At 35.4% G+C, this 22,901-nt stretch overlaps 1 protein-coding gene across 2 annotated transcripts in view; it reads right to left on the reverse strand.

Annotated features, from left to right (window-relative positions):
* Positions 1 to 22,901, reverse strand: part of GPSM2 (G protein signaling modulator 2) — a 62,492-nt gene that overhangs the window by 36,220 nt on the left and 3,371 nt on the right. The window contains exons 2-8 of one of the 2 annotated variants that reach the window (XM_032881580.1): positions 15,361 to 15,665; positions 6,082 to 6,303; positions 5,347 to 5,482; positions 4,871 to 5,013; positions 3,781 to 3,904; positions 3,552 to 3,667; positions 784 to 939 (exon numbers count right to left, since the gene is read on the reverse strand). In XM_032881580.1, the coding sequence (XP_032737471.1) occupies positions 784 to 939; positions 3,552 to 3,667; positions 3,781 to 3,904; positions 4,871 to 5,013; positions 5,347 to 5,482; positions 6,082 to 6,303; positions 15,361 to 15,416 (953 nt within the window). In that variant the 5' untranslated portion in view covers positions 15,417 to 15,665. The remainder of the gene's footprint in view (positions 1 to 783; positions 940 to 3,551; positions 3,668 to 3,780; positions 3,905 to 4,870; positions 5,014 to 5,346; positions 5,483 to 6,081; positions 6,304 to 15,360; positions 15,666 to 22,901) is intronic. The other variant, XM_032881581.1, reaches the window with a different exon arrangement.

Below are 22,901 nucleotides of genomic sequence, written 5' to 3' on the forward strand. Positions count from 1 at the left end.
TCTTAACATTAGAGACTTATTAGAATACCCAGATAATACTGAACTCAGAGTCAGGTATTAAAATGGGAAACATTCTTTTAAAACATACAATTTATTACGAAATAATAAAATCTCTTGGATAGGTCCTTCTAAATGACTCCATTTTCTTTTCATGATAGCCTAGGTAATCATTCAGTCCATGTTTGAATACTACTGGGGAGAGAGAACTCACTAGAAGTAGCATACTTTACTTTGAACAACTACAGAGAAATTCTTCATAATGAAGTAAAAATCTGTCTCCTAAACAAACATTACAGACTAAATGCCTGTAGAGATACACTGCTTTTTCATACAGTTTTTTTTTTAAAATAGCCATCAACATTTAAAAATCAGAAGATTTATATAAAACTCAGGACTTCCAGCTTCTCTTTAAAAAAGAGGAATATTTGGACATCATAGATCCTCGGTCCTGCCTAGCAAAATGAGCTGGAGCTGAGGAGCTTTACATTGGCCCTTATCTGTAAGTTGACCAAAATTCCCACACTGATCTAGTCAGGAGGACCTTTGTAGGCCATTGAGTTTGTGACCTCTTTACTGTCTTGGTTCAAGGCTATATGGAGCACTCTCATCTTATAAGACATGCTAGTCCTTCAAACAATAATATAGAGAGGAGGTGACTAAAACAGAAGAAATTCCTTGATTAAAAATTTCAAAGAAAATAAAGGAAACAAAAACAAAGGAAAAACTCTAGGGGTTCAATAATGCATCTATATTTTAATTATAGTAAAAAAGTGTGTAACTTACCTATCATTTAGCTCTTGAGCAATTGCTAAGTGCTTCAGATGATAATCAATGGCCTTTTCGTAGTCTTGAAGCAAAGTATATGTGTTTCCAAGACTATAACAAGACTGTGCTTCGACAGCTCTGTCTTTAAGCTGTCGAGCCAATAGTAGTGTCTTTCTAAAAAAAGAAATTAGTTCTCACACAATGATCATTTTTATTTTTGGCTATAATACTTGTAAATTATTGTACAGAAAACTGTAAAATAAATTGTAAAATAAAACTCTTTTTCCTTCTGCCTTTACAATACATCTATTTTAGAGTTTAATATCCCACACTTTCTCCACTACTTTTAGACAAAATGAAAAGATGTCTTGGAAACACAAAAACCAAATCCAGGTTCTAAGAATAAATTTGAGAGTCCTATTAATTCTTCAGAGAAAAGGAATATTGAAATATGAGATTAAGTACCCCTAAAGATTATATAATATAGTTTTTTTTAACATTTAAAAAAAAACTGTCCCAGTTGTAGGGGCAAAAAAAGAATTTTTGTCCACATAACCTCACTTTTGCAATCATACTGTTGTCTTTGCATTTTGTCAAAACTTAAAATACCTGGTTAAAATTCTAATGTATGGGTTATTAGTCACTGATTTCTGAAAAATATTAAATACCATATTTAAATATTAACCAAATTCTACCTATACTCATTGAATCATCAATGAGAAGCTAGTGTAGCAGCTAAGAGTGTGGATCCTAGAGCCAGACTGGGTTCAAATCCCAAGTATGCCAATTATTAGCTCTGCAATGGGGCAAGTCTCTCAACCTCTCTCCGTTTCTTCATATGTTAAATGGAGAAAATACCTCACAGGGTTTTGCGAAGATTAAATGAATTAGTACATACAAAGTGCTTAGAATAGCATCTTGTTCGCAGTAGATGCTAATAAATGTTAATATTATTTTTATTCTTATCATCAGCACTTAATCCTACAGATGCTTTAGATCCAGTAACTTAAATGACTCCTATAATTTCTGCCAAATACTATAAATACTTCATATGATTTATAATATATGAAAAATAAGTAGATGATAATATGATAGGTTTAAGCAAACAAAGCTGAAATTATATACTTAATGATGATACCTTCAAAGCTGTTACCTTGGGAGGCTACACACTTACTCTAACATTGCCTCCTCTCAAACATTTTTGGAAGACTTTTGGATTTGCTTTCAGATCATGGGCTATCTTTCTGGCACACCATTATTCTTTGAGGGTATAGTTAATCTGTAAATGTTCAGAAGTCCTTCTGGAACCAAATTCAATTGCTAAAGTAGGTTTACCAAAATACTGCTTTCTATCCTGAAGGATATAAATTTTAAAATATTAAGGCAGGCGCACCTGGGTGGCTCAGTCAGTTAAGTGTCTGCCTTTGGCTCGGGTTGTAATCCTGGGGTCCTGGGATTGAGTCCCACATCCAGCTCCCTGCTCTGGGGAGCCTGCTTCTCCCTCTGCCTCTCTCTCTCAGTCTCTCATGAATAAATAAAATGTTAAAACATTCCTCTTGTGTGGTCCTGAAAACAATTCTAAAGGAGAGTTCCGAGTTCTAGCCTACTTATGGAGAGGGCATTGGGAAGAAGTTTCATTACTTTATACCCATGCTTTCGAGTCAAATAGCTACCATCCTCTTTATTACAGAACTTTTCAGTATTTAATACAAGTAGATCATTTATTAACTGAGACATTTCTATGTCTTTTGCTTTAAAATATAAGAAACTTTTCTATTTAAAAATCAAAATATATACTCCTTATATAGTAATTTATTTGGGAGGGCATTTCATATTTAACTAACCAACCAACAAATATTAACCACTGGTCAATGTTTAGGATGGATGACATTCTAGTTTTTTAGATGGACCTAAAAGCAACTTTATGTTTTTTTTAAGATGACAAACTATCCAAAATCACATTGGATTCTTTAACAATAAAATTAACTGTATCTGTGGTTCAATAATCACTGTATCTGTGGTTCAAACTAGCTTCTGCCTAAGGCCTGGATGGGTCTTCTTCAATCTCCACTAATTAGAGAAAATTCCAAACTAGAAAGCATAGACTGGACAATCTCAAAGAGTCTATACTTTGCTGTACCTACGTTTCTAGTCTATTGATAGATCAGAAAGACCCTGCACAGAAGAAGCTGGGTTTGTCAACTCCTCAGGTAAGTGAATGGGGCCTGAGCTTACAGTGAGGATCAAAGATGGATAGAGGAGAGTGAGAGAACTGCTCAACAAGGGGGTGTGATGGTGGGGGGAAAAAATTCAGTGATCACTGGAGAAAACTAGGGCATATTTTTGTTAACAGGCTTTCTTGTGGCTTTTCTTCAAAACACATAATTGGGTTAAAAAAAAGAAAAGACCAAAAACAAATAAACATAGACACCACACATGCTAAACAGGTGTAAAAGACTTTAAAAGTTCAGAATTTCATTTAAAAACAATTAGTTTTAAAGATAAAAACTACCAAAAATATAAAGGAGTCATAGCACTACCACTAAAGCTAAGGTACCAGGTCCTATGCGAATTAAGTGCTGAATTTATTCTTTTATTCAATCCTCACAATAATACCAAAAGCATGGAATTGGCATTATCTGTTACAGTGAAGAAACTGAGGCTTAGAAGCACAAGGTCTTGCTGCTAATAATGTGCAAAAAGCAGGTTTTAAACCCAGAGCCCATCATTTAATAGGACTGCATAACTACTCATTTTACATTTATCTACAGAAATAATAGACTAACTTGTAGTATTCAGAGGCAGTTTCAAATTCACCAAGAAATATATATGCATTTCCAAGGTTGCTATATGCTCTTCTTTCAGCTGCTTTATCTCCAAATTCTTTTGCAATAAGGAGACGCTGAAACAGAAAATTTTAATTAGATATAGCTGTAATACAACCAGAGAATAATCTAATCACTGTTCAAAACACTGATGGAGAAAATGATCTGGCTTCAAAGCCTTACAGTATACCTGCTCATGAGCTATAACCGCATCCCTGAAGTTGCCAAGGAGGTAATGTGTGTTTCCAAGATTTCCGAAGGCACGTCCTTGGGCTGCTCGATCACCCAAAGCAGTCACTAGTGATAGGTTTTCTCTAAATAAAAAAAGTTGTGAAAAAATAAGTTTGAGAAAAAAATGTATTGATTTGATTTACAAATCAAATTCTTTTTATCAAAAAAATTTTAAAGGGGCTGCTTGGGTGGCTCAGTGGGTTAAGCCTCTGCCTTCAGCTCAGGTCCTGATCTCAGGGTTCTGGGATCAAGTCCCACATCAGGCTCTCTGCTAGGCAGGGAGCCTGCTTCCTCCTCTGTCTCTACTTGTGATCTCTCTCTGTCAAATAAATAAAATCTTAAAAAAAAAAAAATTAAATAAGCTTAGAGCCATAATGTACCACATTTTAAAGCTCCATCTATGAAAAGGGTGCCTGCGGGACTCTGGGTCGAGTGTCTCACTCTTGATTTCAGCTCATATCATGATCTCAGGGTCGTGAGACTAGGCCCCATGTCAGACTCTGTGCTCAGCAGAAGTCTGTTTGAGATTCTCTCTCCCTCTGGCCCTTCCCCAGCCATCCCCCCCGACCCAACTGCCCCGGCTCATGTGTACACTCTAAGTAAATAAATAAAATCTTAAAAAAAAAAAAAAGATATACCTAAGATGGAGGGTGATTATAGTAAATAACCAGGAATACTTTACTGAAGCATTCAGGCAGGTTTCTGTCCAAAGTCAAGAAGAGGGTCAATCTTGGAACCCTTACAGCTAAGAAGTTTTATGAAAATCTGCTAGTAAGAGACTAAATCTACTACTCCACATAATTTAGGCTATTGATTTAGATATTTCTTGTTTTTGCCACTAAGTGGCACTGGTTAACAGTTTAAAGGAAACCTTTCCTGGGGAGGGGATTACTACTGAACTAAAACTATAACAGCAGCAATCTGATGGTTTATTTTTACTTGCTAGTCCATAACTCTAAAACTTTTGCCAAACTTAAGAATGTATTACTGGATAAAGAACATAGAGCAGATCTGTGGCTTAGCCATATGACTGAATCAGTGCTACTTACTCATAATAATCCACAGCTGCCTGGAGGGCGTTTCTTACTTCTTCTGGAAATTCTCCTATGTCCTGAGGACCAGGGCAGCCAAAACGTTTCCCTTTGGCGTGATACACATTTCCAAGATTGTAAAGTGCTCTTGCTTCTCCCACCTAGATGAAGATATCAGCAGAATTTACATTTTGAAATCAGGAGCCAGGTATTCTAATGCTGATCACATATTTATTTATAATATCCTTGATGGTCAAGAAAAAGAAATGTTTACACTGGCCATCCACAAAGAACTAAACAAATGATTACTTATGAAAGAAGAATGTGTTATCTTCTTCTTCTCTATTTTAAATTTTTTATTTTTTTCTTTTACTTTTTCTAGAAATTTTTTTGGTATTAACTTCTAGTGAACTACAGAGTAATTAAATAGGATTTTAAAACACAAAGCAATGTCAATGAAAACGTTTGGCCTGCCATCTAATGTTCCTTATTACCTTGTCATTAAGCTCTCTAGAAATATCTAGATGTCGCTGACAACAAACTACAGCTTCATCAAAATTCCCAAGAACTTTTAAGGTGTTTCCCAGATTACCACTAGCTTTGGCTTCCCCCAGCTGGTCTCCAATAGTCCTGGAAGAAAAAAGAAAAGAAAAAAAAAAAAAAAAAAAGCAAGTGGTGTTAAAAATAAAAGCAGTCAGAGTACAGTTTTTCCCAGAAGACAACTGACATGCTTTAGGTAGGAAGGACCCATTAGCCCTGAAACTTACTTTAAATAAAAATTTAAAACTGACATTTCCGTATTTAAATCTAATTAATTTTCATTCATTTAATTAAACCCTAGGATCATTTCACTACTATTAGTTCATTTAATTAAACTGTGATCAGCCTAAAGATTAGTTTTAGAATGCAATGCTACTGAATTAGAACTCACTAGACTGCATTAAGTTCGTTTTTTTAATTGAATGAAAAAAAAAATTTTTTTTTAAGATTTTTATTTATTTGACAGAGATCACAAGTAGGCAGAGAGGTAGGCAGAGAGAGAGAGAGGAGGAAACAGGTTCCCTGCTGAGCAGAGAGCCCGATGTGGGCCTTGATCCCAGGACCCTGAGATCATGGCCTGAGCCAAAAGCAGAGGCTTTAACCCACTGAGCCACCCAGGTGCCCCTGAATGAAAAAAAATTTTTAAGGGACACTTAGGGAGAAAGAGTGTATTAAAAAGCTTAAATTACCTTGCAAGAGTTAAATCATGATGATGATATTCTAATGCTTTGGCATAATCATGCAGATAGAAATAAGCATTGCCCAGCTGGCTGTAAATAGCACTAAGTGTTTTTAGGTCTTCAGTTCCAACTTGAACTGCAGCTTCAAAGAATGACACACCAGCACGGCAGTCTCCAGATTTACACAGACGTTCCCCTTCCAAAGCCAGTTCTAGGCAAGAAGCTTCCATTCTATAAAATTATATAGGACAGACATTTACAACATTACAACTACACTAAAGTATTTTTAACTTCAGGTAATATAATTTTCAGTTGACTGTTGCTACTCTTGCTCAGAAAAGCTGCCTCTATAATTGAAGTAGATATACATTATTGATAAAACAGTCAACTATTATTTATAGCATGAGCTAAGTTGCCGAATCAAATATCTCTGAGCCTCAGAAGTCTTTTATAAAGCATAGCTAAATATCACTATATGGAGTCCATCTTAAAATGGCCTATCCAGAGCAACCCACTTTACCAATGAGAGAACCTAAAGTAGTGCTTCCTAAAGTATTCTGATTTGTGGCAATCTCACAGACTTCCTGAGAGTTTGGGGAGAAAACAGGTACCTGGGGAAGGTAAAGGCCTATAATTAATACCCTTCTCAGTCCGTATATCAGAGTGATCTACTCACCTGTCCATCAACCCCTCCTACTACCATCTATACCTCTTTCTCTGTCCCATATACTCATACAGACACACGCTCCTTCCTGTTCTCACCACATGATCATCTATACCTCAGAAAAAAAAATATTTTGATATATCTGACACACTTCCATAAAAGAACTACGTGTCAAGAAACTTTACGTTAGAAAGCAGTAATTAAAGATTTGCATTAATTCTAATAGTCAAAGTCTGTCACTGGATTTTTAAAAGCCAGAAGAATGACATTACTGTAAATCTATGTAGGAGAAAAAGTACTGATAATTCAGGTTCTAATCCTAGACTTTAGTAGGTGCCTTTCACCAAAGTTGCTACTGTGTTTTCTTCAACATTTTTATGATTTCTGCCATGTCTGTGTATTACCTAATCATTCACTTAAATGTGTTTCTAGAATTTGGCAAAGCTCTTTGAAACTGGCATATGCCCTTAAAAAACCAACAACAACTCTAGCTTCATCCAAAGCAGTATCCATGGAACTGTGAATTTGATGTGATACTTATGTTTATTTACAAATGTACATTAAGACAAATATGTATAAGTAAAATACAAAAGTAAAATTACCTTATGTAATGTGACCGGTACACATATCACCCTTTAGAAAACCCTGATTGAACTCATCAAGCATTTTCATTTTGTGAGCAACACGAAATTACTCCTTATCAGAATTAGCTTTGAGCAATTCTAACAGAGCAGTGATTTTTAACCCTGGCTGCACAACAGCAGAGCTCATGTAGAGTGTTTTTTTAAACTCTCAGTGTGGGGCACCTGGGTTGTGCAGTTGGTTGAGCGTCCAACTCTTGGTTTCACCTCAGGTGATGATCCCAGTGTCATGAGATCAAGCCCCATGTCAGGCTCTACGCTCAGCATGGGGTCTGCTTAAGACTCACTCTCTCTCTGCCTCTGTCCTTCTCATCCTCCACCAATATGCTCTCTATATAATAAATAAATCAGTCTTTAAAAATAAATAAATTAAACTCTCAATGCTAGGTCCCACTCTCTGAGAATGATAGCTGGCTTGCAGTATTTTTTTTAAATACCCCTGGGGAATTCCAACGTACAAGCCAGAGTTGATAATCACTGGTTTAACAAGAAATGTAAATTAAACGATAACTCACCCTAAATTTATTCAAACACAATTATACTTTAGCATTTCTAGTAGCAGGTCAATTAACACTTTTCTTCAGATGCTGTCTTTGGTCTGTAACATGCCAAGGTTCCTTAAAGCCATAAATTAAAATGGAATTGCAAAAGTAGAAAAGAAATCTGATAAGCCTAAGAGAAAAGTCTGGGCTAAGATTAATAGAGCCAACTGCAAACGTGCAAAGCAGACTTTTAGTTCAGGATAAACAGATTTATGTAGTCATCTCAGATAGGTAATTTTCAAGTTTTATATGCAGGTGTTTTTTTTTTTTAATAATTCAAGTAATTTAGCCAAAGGATACTGTCTATTCACAGTCAGACTAGTGATTTCACCCTCACTTTATGGATCTAGACAAAATAATGCAAGTAAACCTCTACTTGACATTTTGCTTCAACATCACATCAAGTCAACTAGATATAAAGATGGAAGATCTTAAGTACTTGGAAAATTAATGGGTTAAATCAGAAAATGTAAATTGCTATTTATATTTCTTCATGTCATTTCAAATTAATAAAACTAATTTTTGTCTTTCACAGGTAAAAACTGCCCTTGAGAACTGTATTTCTGAGGGGTGCCTGGGTAGCTCAGTTGTTAAGCCTCTGCCTTTGGATCAGGTTGTGATCCCAGGGTCCTGGGATTGAGCTTTGCACTGGGTTCCCTGCTTTGCAGGAAGCCTATTCTCTCTCTTCTACTCCCCTTGCTTGTGTTCCCTCTTTTGCTGTGTCTGTCAAAATAATAAATGAAATCTTAAAAAAAAAAAAAAAGTATTTCTGAACATTAGAGACTTCATGAAGAAAAAAATTATTTTTGTTTAAGGTTTTACAAGGTTACCAGTATATTCTGTGTGTGAAGAGAAACGAGGTAGTAAAAGACTACTATGTAAAAATGTGATTTTATTAAAGGGTTCTTCTGCTAGATGAGCTACTGAAATGAAGTGTCTTTATTTGTCTGAATACCGAAACCACTGAACTTTCAAGAATTACCATAGGAAAAAACTTGGGAAGTATATTTTTACATAAAAAATATATTACTTTTTCTATTAATTTTTTTAAAAAGATTTTACTTATTTATTTGAATGAGAGAGAGCAAGAGTGTGTGTGCATGAGTACAAGCAGATGGAGGCAGTGGGAGAAGCAAATACTCCACTAAGCAGGAAGCCTGATGCAGGGGTTTGATCCTGGAAGCCTGGGATCATGACCTGAGCCGAAGGCAGATGCTTAACCAACTGAGCCACCCAGGTGCCCCCCTATTAAAAATTTTTAATTTAAGCATGATTCCAATTATATAAATGACACATTGAGCAATTTCACTGCTAGGAATTGATATTAAAGCTATAGCAACACAAATTCAAAAAAATATATGTGAAAGGAGATATTCATAGCAGTTAAAAACCTCACACAATTAAATGTCCATCAACAGAGCATTAGTTAAAAGAAAATTACATTCCATGGTAAAATGGAATACTAATGATGATATTCACTGAGGGAGAGGGAGAGAAATAGTTACACACAGCAGCACCATCTGTTCAGGACGGGTAGGTGGCTGGCCAGGAAATCAGAGATAAGGCAGAACTGGCTATTCAGATATAAAACATGTAAAAACTGGAAATTTACAACATGTGTGCTATATCCATATAAACCAGAGAAATGTCTTCAAATAAGTATCTTCACCACAAATATATGACTTTCTGGATTTAAACTCACACATTATACTGGAACCATCAAACCAAATGATGTTGCATTTAATTTTAATTTAGCTATAGACTAATGGTATCATAAGAGCTACAAATTTTTAAAAAGGCATTTTATTATTTTTTTAAAAGATTTTATTTTTTAAAGAGAGAGAGAGAGAGTAACTGAGGGGTAGCAGGATAGGGAGAAGCAGGCTCCCTGCTAAGCCAGGAACCCAATGCAGGGCTGCATCTGAGGACCCTAAGATCACGACCTGAGCTGAAGGCAGAGGCCCAACAGACTGAGCCACCCAGGCACCCCCTTAAAAAGACATTTTAGATAATTTTCATTAGAAAGAGTGACAGCAAACTGGAACACTGCTGGCTACTCAGCTGTCTCTGAAGTCTATGAAGTAAGAATGCTCTGTAAGGGAAACTACCTTAGAAAAGTTATTTCATTAACTAATTTCCAAAATAAAGTCCCAAACTCTCTAGTTTATGATTAATTATAAGAATATTGTGGCTCTGGTATAGTTTTATTAGAAAATAAGTCAATATTCTGGCAAAATCTCCAACACCTTAATCAAATATATCTAATTACAAAGTAGTCAAGGCAGGTTGGTTTATAAATTTTTTAGAAGATCATTAAATAGTAAGAGAGAAAGTAATTTCATATCCTCTTTGTCTCTATGAAAGAATAGAATTACTTAATTAGTTTACCAGCTGGGTTGGAAACAAAGAACATACACAGAGTAGAAGACAAACTGGGAAAATACCTCCATTAACATACATCCAACATACAATGTTTCTTTTATTCTTTCTAATGCCCTATCTAGTTGTATAATCAAAGAAAGTACATTCCTAGTAACTATAAATAAACACAGTACTATTATCCTTAATTGAAATGTTTTTGTTTTGCTAACAGACCATTATAGCTATAATTCCTTATTTTTGCACAAACTCATGTCATTTCAATTTGATTTTTATATTTTATTATTTTTTTTAAAGATTTTATTTATTTGATAGAAAGAGAGACAGTGAAAGAGGGAACACAAGCAGGGGAGTGAGAGAGGGAGAAGCAAGCCTCCCGCCAAGCGAGGAGCCTGATGTGGGGCTCAATCCCACAACCCTGGGATCACCACCTGCGTCAAAGACAGTGCTCAACAACTGAGCCACTCAGGAGCCCCTGGTTTTTATATTTTATTATTATTTACTTTTCTTCCACACTAGATTTTTTTTTCTTTATCTTTTTAATTTTGGTTTCTTGTGTTCATAGTATACCAATGAAAGCAAAAGATTAAAAACTCAGTGCTAGGGGCACCTGGGTGGCTCAGAGGGTTAAGCCTCTGCCTTCGGCTCAGGTCATGATCTCAGGGTCTTGGGATCGAGCCCCGCATCTGGCTCTCTGCTAGGCAGGGAGCCTGCTTCCTCCTCTCTCTCTGCCTGCCTCTCTGCCTACCTGTGATCTCTGTCTGTCAAATAAATAAATAAAATCTTAAAAAGAAAAAAAAAACCTCAATGCTATATCATTTTAAAAGATTTAATAGAGATTTTGTTCAAATCACATCTTCCCTTCAAAAGGTTTACATACTATTTAAGAATTATTGTTGGGATTGAGGACTCAAGATTCAAAAAAAGAGTGCTCTCCATCTTCTCCATTGTGCTGTCTTCTATGGCTGTCAAATCTTTTTACCGACCTTAACTCCCTCTACCTTCTATGGGTTCTAATTGAGCATGGATCTTTTCCATTATTAATCCTACCCCACCACAAACAATTTTCATCCATTCAAGTTACCATATATACCTAGTTATTCCAGTTTACTTTGTGGAAGAGAATCGTGTAAATTTATCTTGATTTAGATTTGAATTTTGATTGGTTTAAATTAAGACTTAGTTTTAATTTAAATTAAATTTATATTTAATTTAATTAAAAAATTTAAACTAAAACTTAGTTTTAAAAGTCATTTTTTACTAAATATCAAATTTAACTCTCAAAATAACCCTCTGAGATAGGTATTATTACAGAAGAGGACAATGATGCTCAGGTTGAATGACCTATTAATAAGATCGTAGGAATGCAAAGCTGAGAAATGAAACCCATTCTTTGTCTCCAAACCCAATACTATTTCCACCATTCACATTACCTCAAACTATTCTTGAGGAAAGAATATTAACAACTACATTTACCTAGAGAAACTGAAGAATTCAACACCAAAATTGGATTCCTTTACAACTTGTGTGCAATGGTCAATTTTTACAATATGAAAGTACTGAAGTGTTTATTATTCATAGTAACAAGTATGAAAAAAATTTTTCTTCAAAGAAATACAAAACTAAATAAACTTGCTTGATAATGCACCTGATATATCCATCTTTCAACATCAACATTACCAATATATAATACTCTCAGTATATTTCATCTCTACTTCCATCCTTACTCTCCAACCACAGATTCTTTTTTTTTTTTTAAAGATTTTATTTATTTGTCAGAGAGAGAGAGAGAGCAAGCACAGGCAGACAGAATGGCAGGCAGAGGCAGAGGGAGAAGCAGGCTCCCTGCCGAGCAAGGAGCCCGATGCGGGACTCGATCCCAGGACGCTGGGATCATGACCTGAGCCGAAGGCAGCTGCTTAACCAACTGAGCCACCCAGGCGTCCCCATCCAACCACAGATTCTTTTGAAGTACATTCCAGAAAACATATTTCACTTGTAAATATTTTAGTATATATCTCTAAAAGAGATTCATTTTTAAAAAAAATGTAATACCATTATCATGCCTAAAAATTAATGATAATTACTTTAAAATCAATCATACACTGTTTTAAAGTTTAGAAACTAATTTCATTTTACTATCAGTCTCCATTTCTACCTTCACAAGTAGGTCACAAAATACTTCATAAATCATTGTATCATCTCTCAGGAGGTTCCTTAGTGTCTGTTGAAATGGAAAAATCATTCCATTTCAAAATTACAAACTCATGCTACAGAAACTCCTCCAGGGATGGATGAGGACTGCCACAATGAAAGAACCATATGGATAACACATTACATGCTACCTGTTTACCAGAGCAGAATAGCAATTTATACTAGGCCACAACTCCTAATGTAAAGGACAAAAGCATTACCTGCAATTATACAACAATCCAGTTAATATACAGAATTCTGATCTCAGAGCACTGTTGAAGCCAGAGCTTTGTTTGGCATATTCTTACTAAAAATAGTTACAGAATTTAAAGTTTCTTTTGGTGAAGTCCTACACCAATATATAACCATGTTCACCCTATAATGGAAAAAGGACAAATCTAAGACGTTCCTACAGGCAGAGGTATAATCTACTCCTCCTTACCTGCTGCTCTTACAGCATTAAAAAGTATACCTCCCTTGAAAATGCTTAGTAAGACAGATAAAAATCTTACTTACTAGATTCACCTGATAGTTATGTCCAGTGGAATTCAATGGACATTCCGTCAAACATGCACTATGAGTCATACAACATGCTAGGCATCATGGCTGCCCTAAGGAAGTTAATGGTCAAAGAAGGGAGTGGTCAAGGAGGAGACAAACATATAAACAGATACAGTGAATTTTAATATAGTTGAGACAAAGAAAGAAATATGCAAAGAATATTATGTGAGCACAGGGAGGGTACATAGTAAAACTATACTGTTTAGAAATGGTTTCCAGGAGTAGATAATTCAAGTCATAGGGTGCAGCATGAGCAAAGGCACAGAGACATGGAACAGCAAGACATGTATAGGGAACCAGAACTCAGAGGGAAAGGTGAGGAGTGGAGAAAGTAAGGACAAAGGAATACACAGAGGCTAGAAAAAAGATCTTGTATACTGTTTCAAGCCTGGGTCTGCCCTACAGATTTCAAGGAGCCACCATGGTGATAAAGCAGAATTTGCGCAGTCAGCTCTGTGTTTTTAGACTGAGCCCTCTAGCAGCAAATTAAAAAGATGGATTCTAAGAGTAAGAATGGAGAATAGAGGGAATCTGGAGGGAGGATAATGGGCGCCTAAACTATTGCAGTGATAGGGAGGATCCAGATGGGTAGCTCAATCTGGGATTAACATTTAGGAGGTAAAACTGGCATGACTTCACACTGGCTACAGAGAGTAAAAAGAGAAAAAAAGCATGTAAGATAACTCCCAGGTTTCTGGAACTATGCCCAAAAGGGTAGAGGACATTTCATTTAGTAAAAGCTCTTTTTAATTATGCCGAATGTCCTCCCTTTCTTTTATTCAAAACTTTAAAAAATTTTTTTTAAAGATTTTGTTTATTTATTTGAGAGAGAGAGAGAAAGTACAAGCAGGGGGAGCAGCAGGCAGAGGGAGAGAGAGAAGCAGGCTCCATGCTGAGCAAGGAGCCTGATGTGGGACTTGATCCCAGGACCCTGGGATCGTGACCTGAGCAAAGGCAGCTGTTAAACCAACTGAGCTACTCAGGCGCTCCTAAAACTCCCTTTTTTAAAAATAGAAATACCCTCATCTTACCTATATAAACTTCTGTGGCGGCACCTTGCCCTAACATGAATCATGTTAGATCACAAATCTATTTCCTAAACATGTGTTAAGATCTGAGATTTGGTAACCAACAACTTCAACTTACTAGAAATGCTGAATACTACCCATTGCTACAAGTTCTGATGTTTATTTAATACTAATATAACAGTTTTTTTTTTAAGATTATTTATTTATTTATTTGACAGAGAGAGAGAGAGAGAGAGACAGGGAGAGAAGAAACACAAGCGGGGGGTGGGAGAGGGAGAAACAGGCTTCCTGCCGAGCAAAGAGCCTGAAGCGGGGCTCGATCCTAGGTTCCCAAGATCATGACCTGAGGGGGAAGGCAGCTGCTTAACAACCGAGCCACCCAGGCACCCCAACTTGTACAGTTTTGACAAAGAATCTATTAGTATCCTAATCACCTTACTAATAATTACATGCCTTTCATTCAATATTTGTTCATTTTATTGTTAGTGCAATGATCAGAACTTCTAGAATAAATGTTAAATAATGATGCAGAAATCACTGCTTTGTTCCTAAATGTATCTAAAATGTCATTAATATTTTATCACTAAATACTAAACTGGCTATTTATCATGTTTAGAAAGCACCCACCCATTTCAATGTTACTGGCTTTCTAAAAAGCTCATTTATTAAAGATCACCATTTAAAAACTGAAACACGGGGCACCTAGGTGGCTCAGATGTTAAGCACCTGCCTTCTGCTCAAGTCATGATCCCAGGATCCTGGGATCGAGACCTGCATCAGGCTCCCTGCTCAGGGAGACCCTGCTTTCTCCCTCTCCCTCACCCTCCACTGTTCCCTCTGCTTATACTCTCTCACTCTCTCTCTCTCTCTAATAAATAATTTAAAAATCTTTAAAATAAATAAATAAATAAAATCAAAACTTAAACACAAAAATTAAGTCATTCATCTGACCATATTACAAATCCATCTTTTACCCCATTTAGAAATATATTTCATTTTTATACTTGCATTACAATAATTGGAAAATATAAAGTAACTATTCATAAACTCATCCACAAAACATTAATAAATTATAATATATAATTGGCCTTTAGCACCATTTTCCTATAGAAAGGATATAAAAACTTACAACAACCACAACAAAAAGAAAATACCATATACAGGAGATACTAACTGAAGATAATATATTTTAAGTATATTCAAATTTAAATCTGAAATGATCAGAACTAAATACATGTTTAAATAAGGATTAAAAGCCACCAAGAAAGCAGTAGTCTTACCTGTAACGAACATGAAAAGAATGGTCTTCCCTCATACTTATCAAATTTTCCTCCATCGAGTCATATTATAAGCGGAGTAAAATATGAAATTATTTAATTTTGTGCCAATCCAGGACTTTACAATGTAGAATTGTTGCAGAACATTGTCCAGTTAGTATATTAATGAGTTGGTGTTAATACATCCTAAGCTCCTGCTTCTTCTTTATTAATAACGAAAGGAGGTCAATGTCAGACAGCTTAAAGGTTCAAAGTGTGTCCCAAATCCTTGCATCTCTGGCCCTTTCAGCAGCACTTCAGCAACATTTCTGCAAAAGGAATACAAGATGCCTTGCTTGAAGTCCTATTTTCAAAGAATAACCTAAAGTAAGTCCAATCTGTACATAATCACATAGCTAACTCCACAGACTGCTCTCCTCTCAATCACGGAAGAAAAGCAACAGAGGGCTTAACTGTCACCAAAAAGCTTCTCAATAAGGATGTGAATCTATTGCATTTATTTGGGACCTATACCTTAATTTTTAAAGTTGTTTTAAAATACAATAATTTATGTAATATTATCTTTTTTTTTTTTTTTAAAGATTTTATTTATTTATTTATTTGACAGAGATCACAAGTAGGCGGAGTGGCAGGCAGAGAGAGGAGGAGGAAGCAGGCTCTCCACTGAGCAGAGAGCCCGATGCGGGGCTCGATCCCAGGACCCTGGGATCATGACCTGAGCCGAAGGCAGAGGCTTAACCCACTGAGCCAGCCAGACGTCCTGTAATATTTTCTATTGTAAACAAACATAGGAGAATGTTTTAGAGCATCCAAAGAGAAAATTATGATATGTTAAGCTTTAAAAATTGCTATCTTAACAGGTAAAATGAGAATTCAGTAATTATTTGAATGAGCCAATTCCAAACTCTAAATTTATTCCTTTGAAAACATTTGTGTTGATAATTAGCTTATATTTATATTCATTTGTTCTCAGAGTATATTCTACTTTTACTTTTTAAGGTCTTTAAAATGTTATTAGTACTGAGTAGGTACAAAAGAAATTTAGAAAACATGTGTACAGTAGAATGACACAACAAACATTTATATACCACCACCCAGTTTAAGAACATTCTTACTGCCTTTGAAGTCTTGTGGATGCCTCAACCTAACCAATCATACCTTCCTCTAAGGTGATCTCGAAACTGAATTTTGTTCATTATTCCCTTGTTTGTTTTTATAACCGTGGTACAGTATCTGCATAGGCCTAAACATTATATCATTTAGTTTTGTATGGTTTTGCTTAATATTATGTTTCCGAGATTCATCTCACTTGTTGCACATAGCTACAGTTTGCAGATTTCCACTGCTGTGTCATATTCCATTGAATACCAAATATATTTTTCATTCTGCTCTTGTGGGAATTTGGATTGTAGTTTTTGTATTTTTTTATTATTAAAAATTATTGCTATGAACATTGGTATTAATAACTCAATGTACTGTTTAAACAGTACAACAGATAAGCTAAAGAGAGAATAAGTGAACTAAAAGAGTATCTGAAGAAATTATCCAGACATTCACAGATAAGGAGATGAAAAATAAAGAGAAGTTTCAGAGAAGAGAAAGACAAAATGAGAGGCTCTGACAGAGGTCTAATTATAGTAGTAGAAGGAAAAACAGAAAGAAAAGTAAAGGCAAAATCTTCAGTGATAAAGAGTTTTTTTCAGAATTGAAGACAGACTTAAATGAACAGATTGAAGAAGTACACACTAAATCCTAAATAGATAAATGAAAATGAATCCCATACCCAGATACATCACAAAGAAACTACAGGTCATCACACACAATTATGAAGTCCTGGAATCTCAGTGTTATAAACAACTCTATAGGTCAGTTAGTCTAACATTTTACTACAGTATTCCCAGAAAGGTCTTGGGGTGGCTAATCCTAATTTTGAATCATCCTTTTAGAAATGTGTTCCATACTTGGAGCAATCTTTCCATTTCTACCCACTTTTTCCTTCTGCTGCCATCCAATTAAATCTAATTCCTTTTTTTTTTTTTTTTAAGATTTTATTTATTTATTTGACAGAGAGATCACAAGTAGGCAGAGAGGCAGGCAGAGAGAAAGGGGAAGCAGGCTCCCTGCCGAGCAGAGACATCAATTTGGGGCTTGATCCCAGGACCCCGGGATCATGACCTGAGCCCAAGGCAGAGGCTTAACCCACTGAGCCACCCAGGCATCCCTAAATCTAATAACATCAATAAACCACATAACATCCTTTTAAATATTTCAGCTATAACGTAGACTCTAAATCACACACACCCACTGCTTTGTTAATCAGTACGGTTAGAAAAGAGGTTAGTCGGTAACAGAGCAGAAAAGGACCTGCAAAGAGGCAGAAGGTGGAAAGGGCCAGCCTTGGGAATATTAACAAGCTTCCCAGAGGAAACGAGGTTTTCATATTAATAACCAGTCTGACATATAAAAAAAAAACAAAACACAAAATAGGGGCGCCTGGGTGGCTCAGTGGGTTAAAGCTTCTCTCTCTGTGTCAAATAAATTTTAAAAATTGTAAAAAAATAAAAAATAAAAAATAAAAAAACACAAAATAGTATTCTTTTTATCCCTTCCCTGGTCAACAAAGGAAGCACTTTTTTTTTTTTTTTAAAGATTTTATTTATTTGACAGAGAGAGAGATCACAAGTAGGCAGAGAGGCAGGCAGAGAGAGAGAGGGAAGCAGGCTCCCTGCTGAGCAGACAGTCCGATGCGGGGCTCGATCCCAGGACCCTGAGATCATGACCTGAGCCGAAGGCAAAGGCTTTAACCCACTGAGCCACCCAGGCGCCCCAAAGGAAGCACTGTCTTAAGAAAGGATGAAAAGAAAGGGTAGCAGCTATTAACCCAACAAATCTTTTTCTTTTGTTCAGAATTCCATCGTGCCTCCTTAGTAAATAAAACACTATAGAGGAATTAGTGTAGATATTAATAGCAATAGCTTCAAAGTACATCTAGATTACCCAATAGCTAAATTGTCAACCAAAAGGTCTTCTTCCCCTACCCACACTAAGGTTTAGACTGTTATTTATAAAATGGGGCAGAAGGTAAAGTATTAGAATAAATTTGACTTTGAATTAAATTAAGTTACAATTTAATTGAAATATTTTTTCACGCAGATCATAATGAAATTTCAAATTTTACCAGTCATTAAAAAATGTTAACTTTATATTCATTAAAAGGTAAACATGGAATCAAATTAACAAATGTATATAAATGAAGTTGTGAAATACCTTAAGACTGCATAGAGAAACATTTCAAAACTAATTTAAACAAGCAAGAAGACAGAATGCTATTCACCATTTCAATAAGGACTATTTATAATATGGTTTTATAATTCTCAAAAGAATTATATCCCAAACAAGTCACTCTTACATTATAATCTCCATAACAATAAAGAAGCATTTCTTATTATTCACTGAACTCACAAGCAATTTTTGATTTAATGATTAATTTTGCAAGAACTCTCTAACCAGTTTAGTAACAATGTGTTCATTCATGCTCTACACAGTTAACAAACCCATTTCATATTTAACACATAGTTTATATATTCCTAGTGTAACAGTAATAAAATCTGCAATAAATATTAAAGTATGTTCATTAGGATAAGAAAATTTAATGACAGGACTAGAAAATAGAATGGAAATTATAGGTTTGAAAGAACATTAAGAAGTCACCAAATTTAGGGTGCCTGGGTGGCTCAGTAGGTTAAGTGGCTGCCTTCGGCTCAGGTCATGATCCCAGGATCTGGGATCGAATCCCGCCTCGGGCTCCTCTCTCAGTAGAGAGCCTGCTTCTCCCTTTCCCTCTGCCTGCTGCTCTACCTACTTGTGCTCTGTATGTCTCTGTCAAATAAATAAATAAAATCTTAAAAAAAAAAAAGGCACCAAATTTAATCTCCAATCTCCATCAAGACTTATAACTAGTAATTTACAAGGAAACATATGTCCTTCATAGCACCTCTCAGGTTTTAAAAAAACAGTACTCCTAAAACCCCACTGCTAACAAAAACTCACAGCACCTTTTGATCTGACTACAGAGAACTAAAAAGACACAATTTTTTCTGTATGCTAGAAACAGACAAAAGCACATAGAAAGATAAAGTAGTATATCATTTCGATTGCCTCACACTTAATAACCTGATTAGTAAGTCAAAATGGACAGATTCCCATTATACAGGTAGGTGGACTTCTAGGCACTGTCCAAGGTATGCAATCAGAGTAAATAAATCCTAGCCTTGCTCTATTCCATTGGCAGTAAAATATTTGGGAACTAAGTGATGGGGAAACATAGGAGATACACAGTTACATGTATATCTTTTGTCCTTCTATTTGTCCAAACTATCCAATTTAAATGCCAATAGCCTCTGGTCTGATTCTTTTTAAGTATCTATAAACTGGTAACACCCATCAGACAATAAATGTAACTTACTTTTCTTGCCTTTATTTTTTTTAATTTTAATTTTTTTAATTTATTTGACAGAGATCACAAGTAGGCAGAGAGGCAGGCAGAGAGAGAGGAGGAGGCAGGGTCCCCGCCGAGCAGAGAGCCCGATGTGGGGCTTGATCCCAGGACTCTGGGATCATGACCTGAGCCGAAGGCAGAGGCTTTAACCCACTGAGCCACCCAGGTGCCCCCTTTTCTTGCCTTTAGATTAGATCATCTAAATTCTTTCAACTTCTCTTATCCCAATAATTCCCTCTAAGGTGCAATAGTCAAATTCTCCAAATCCCTTTCAGTTGTAACGCTTCAAGTCAGATACAGTAGCCCTTTATGAATCTGAGCAAGGATAAATATTGAAGAGAGTCAAGAAAATATTTTAAATGAAGTTCTTTTATATTAGACTTAAGGATACAGGTTATAATAACAAATACACATTGTAGAAGTAATGGGGGTAATAAAGAAGGATGCCAAAACAAAGTCCAACAGAGAGAAAAGTTCAGAGCCTGATTTTAGTGCAGATGTTGAAGAGACAACTACATGCAAAAAAAAAAAAAATTTGATATCAGAATATATGACTGATATGGGAAATTAGTGCCTAAACCAAGGGAAGTCAGACCTAAGAATGGCTGGGTACTTGATTAAGTAATCTGGCTAGGAGTACCTAAAGAAAGAGGAAAAACAATGCTCACTGACTAGATGTGAAAGGCAAAGGTCAAGCAGTAACAGAGAACTTAAAAGAGTTCCAATTTTCAAGGTAGATGGAACAGTAGCAGTACAATGACAGACTGGATTGCAAGAGGGATACTTCCAAGAGGAGAAAATGGATTAGACTTTGAATAGGAAAAAGTGGAATACTTCTATTAAACTTGTACTTGGCAAAGTGTTACATTCACAAATAATAGCTGAAAAACAATAAAGATATCAAACTTGAGATAATCTGAAATCATATAAAGTTTGATAAATGGGAAAGAATCTGAGAGGTTAAAAAAATAGAACTGAGTGACTGACATTTCTGAATTTTTGCACATCTTTAAATTAAAAAAATTTTTAAAGTACCAATGAGATCTCAATGTTAAATACTGCAATAAGACAGTGGCAAAATTAAAGAGAAATTGCAATGAAAGAAAAAAATTAAAGCAATGCATAATAGTTCTGCTTCTTTTTTCAACATACTCAATCTCTAAACCAATAATATAACCTATTTTTTACATAATACTCTGAACTAAAGATAACTCAAGGTTACGTATGTACATGTGTGTGTATATCCATGTATCTATGCATAGTGTTGAACATGGTGTTATTACCCACTATCATACATCGCAAATGTAAATTACTTTATACAATCCCAAATTAATAAAATAAACTGATTAGTTAAGCAGATCATTCTATTCTCTATCATTCTGGAGAAATGTGAATTTACCACAGACTATGCTATAAAAACTGTGTGAATAAAGTTTCCCTTAAGCAAATTTATAATCCTAAAATACGCACTCCAATTATGGTTAAGTCTTAACTTATTGCTCATCTTTATGTCTTCAACAATCAAAAGTTAGTCTGTGAGATGTCAAACCAAGTTAGCTTAGAAAACAAGCATAACTAACTGTATAACTGCTAACTGAAACACATTTTATTATAAACTTTCTAATAAGCTGTTTGTGACTATCAGTCAGCTAAATAAATAGAATAAAATTCCAAGAATAGATTAATGGTACTAGTTTCTAAATAAATCTGTATCTTAAAGGTATACCACCAGTCAGAAGGGTTTCCGAGTGTATTTGAAATTCTCGAAGGTCATTATGAAAGATATCAAATAGGAAACTAAGGTAGTATTACTTTCAAACTCTCATTTTTATTCTGGCAGATTAAAAAAAATTCAGATCCAGAGCCATGGCCTTTCAAAACACAAATGCAACCACTTTAGAATAGTATAATCCAAACAATTTTAGCAATATACAATAAGAATTCCTTTTCATGTTTTCAATGTTTATACCTAAAAGTTCACCACTCTAAACAACTAAACTATGCATAAACTTCCTTTTTTGATGAGAAACATTTATATTTAAGGACTCCAATGAATTATGCTCCCTGGATAGTCAAATACAAATAAACCATATATGAAATTTCAAACTAGAGTAATACTAAAACAATATGTAATTTAGAAGAAAAGGATTTAAAGCACTGTTGCAGTGAGAAAGGACCAAGTACGAGTCCACTTACATGAGAAATGCTGAATGTCTATAGGTCAACAGCAGTTTCTAAAAGTCTCTACACAAAGCACTATGGATACAGTAATTATTGCATGAGCAAACTCTTAGTGTCTTTGGTTTGGCAGCCCATGATAAATCAGGAAGAAGTTAAATACTGAAGATTTTTCTTGGGGGTAGGGGGGTGATAAACTAGAGAGGGGCTCTATTTTTAGATTATATATGGAGTCAATATGAATTATGCCAGTGACTACACTAATAACTAAAACTGCTGTTTTGTAATTATAATCCTCAGTGATTACAATAATTCAAGAGGATGAAACAGTTGTTTCAAAATTTCAAGGAGAAAAGAGAGATTACTTTTATGCAACATCCCTAATCTTGGTTTCCTTTTCCCCTACAAAACAGTTATTGAATCAAAAGTCTTGCTGCAACAAGATAACTTTTTTTTTTTTTAAGTAGGCTCCACACCCAATGTGCGGCTCGAACTCAAAACCCCAAGACCAAGAGTCCCAAGCTCTACTGAGTCAGCCATGCCCCAAGATTATGTATTTATATTTACAAATATAGGGGTGCCTGGGTGTCTCAGTGGGTTAAGCCTTGGACTCTGGTCTCAGCCCAGGTCTTGATCTCAGGTTTTGAGTTCAAGCCCCTTGTTGGGCTCCACACTTGGCATTGGCATGGTGTGTGTGTGTGTGTATCCATGTTCAACTAAAGGAATAAGTATGTTCATTAGAATAAAATTAATACTTTTCTCCCTATTACTTAGTTTCATTTCTCATCAAACTATAGCCCAGAGTTTACAAATAATGTTAATTATCTCTCCTACAAAATAATGTTAAATAGATATGGTTCTTTTAATC

The sequence above is a fragment of the Lontra canadensis genome, unplaced genomic scaffold (genome assembly GCF_010015895.1).
Source record: "Lontra canadensis isolate GAN:19392208 unplaced genomic scaffold, GSC_riverotter_1.0 scaffold75, whole genome shotgun sequence".
NCBI lineage: Eukaryota > Metazoa > Chordata > Mammalia > Carnivora > Mustelidae > Lontra > Lontra canadensis.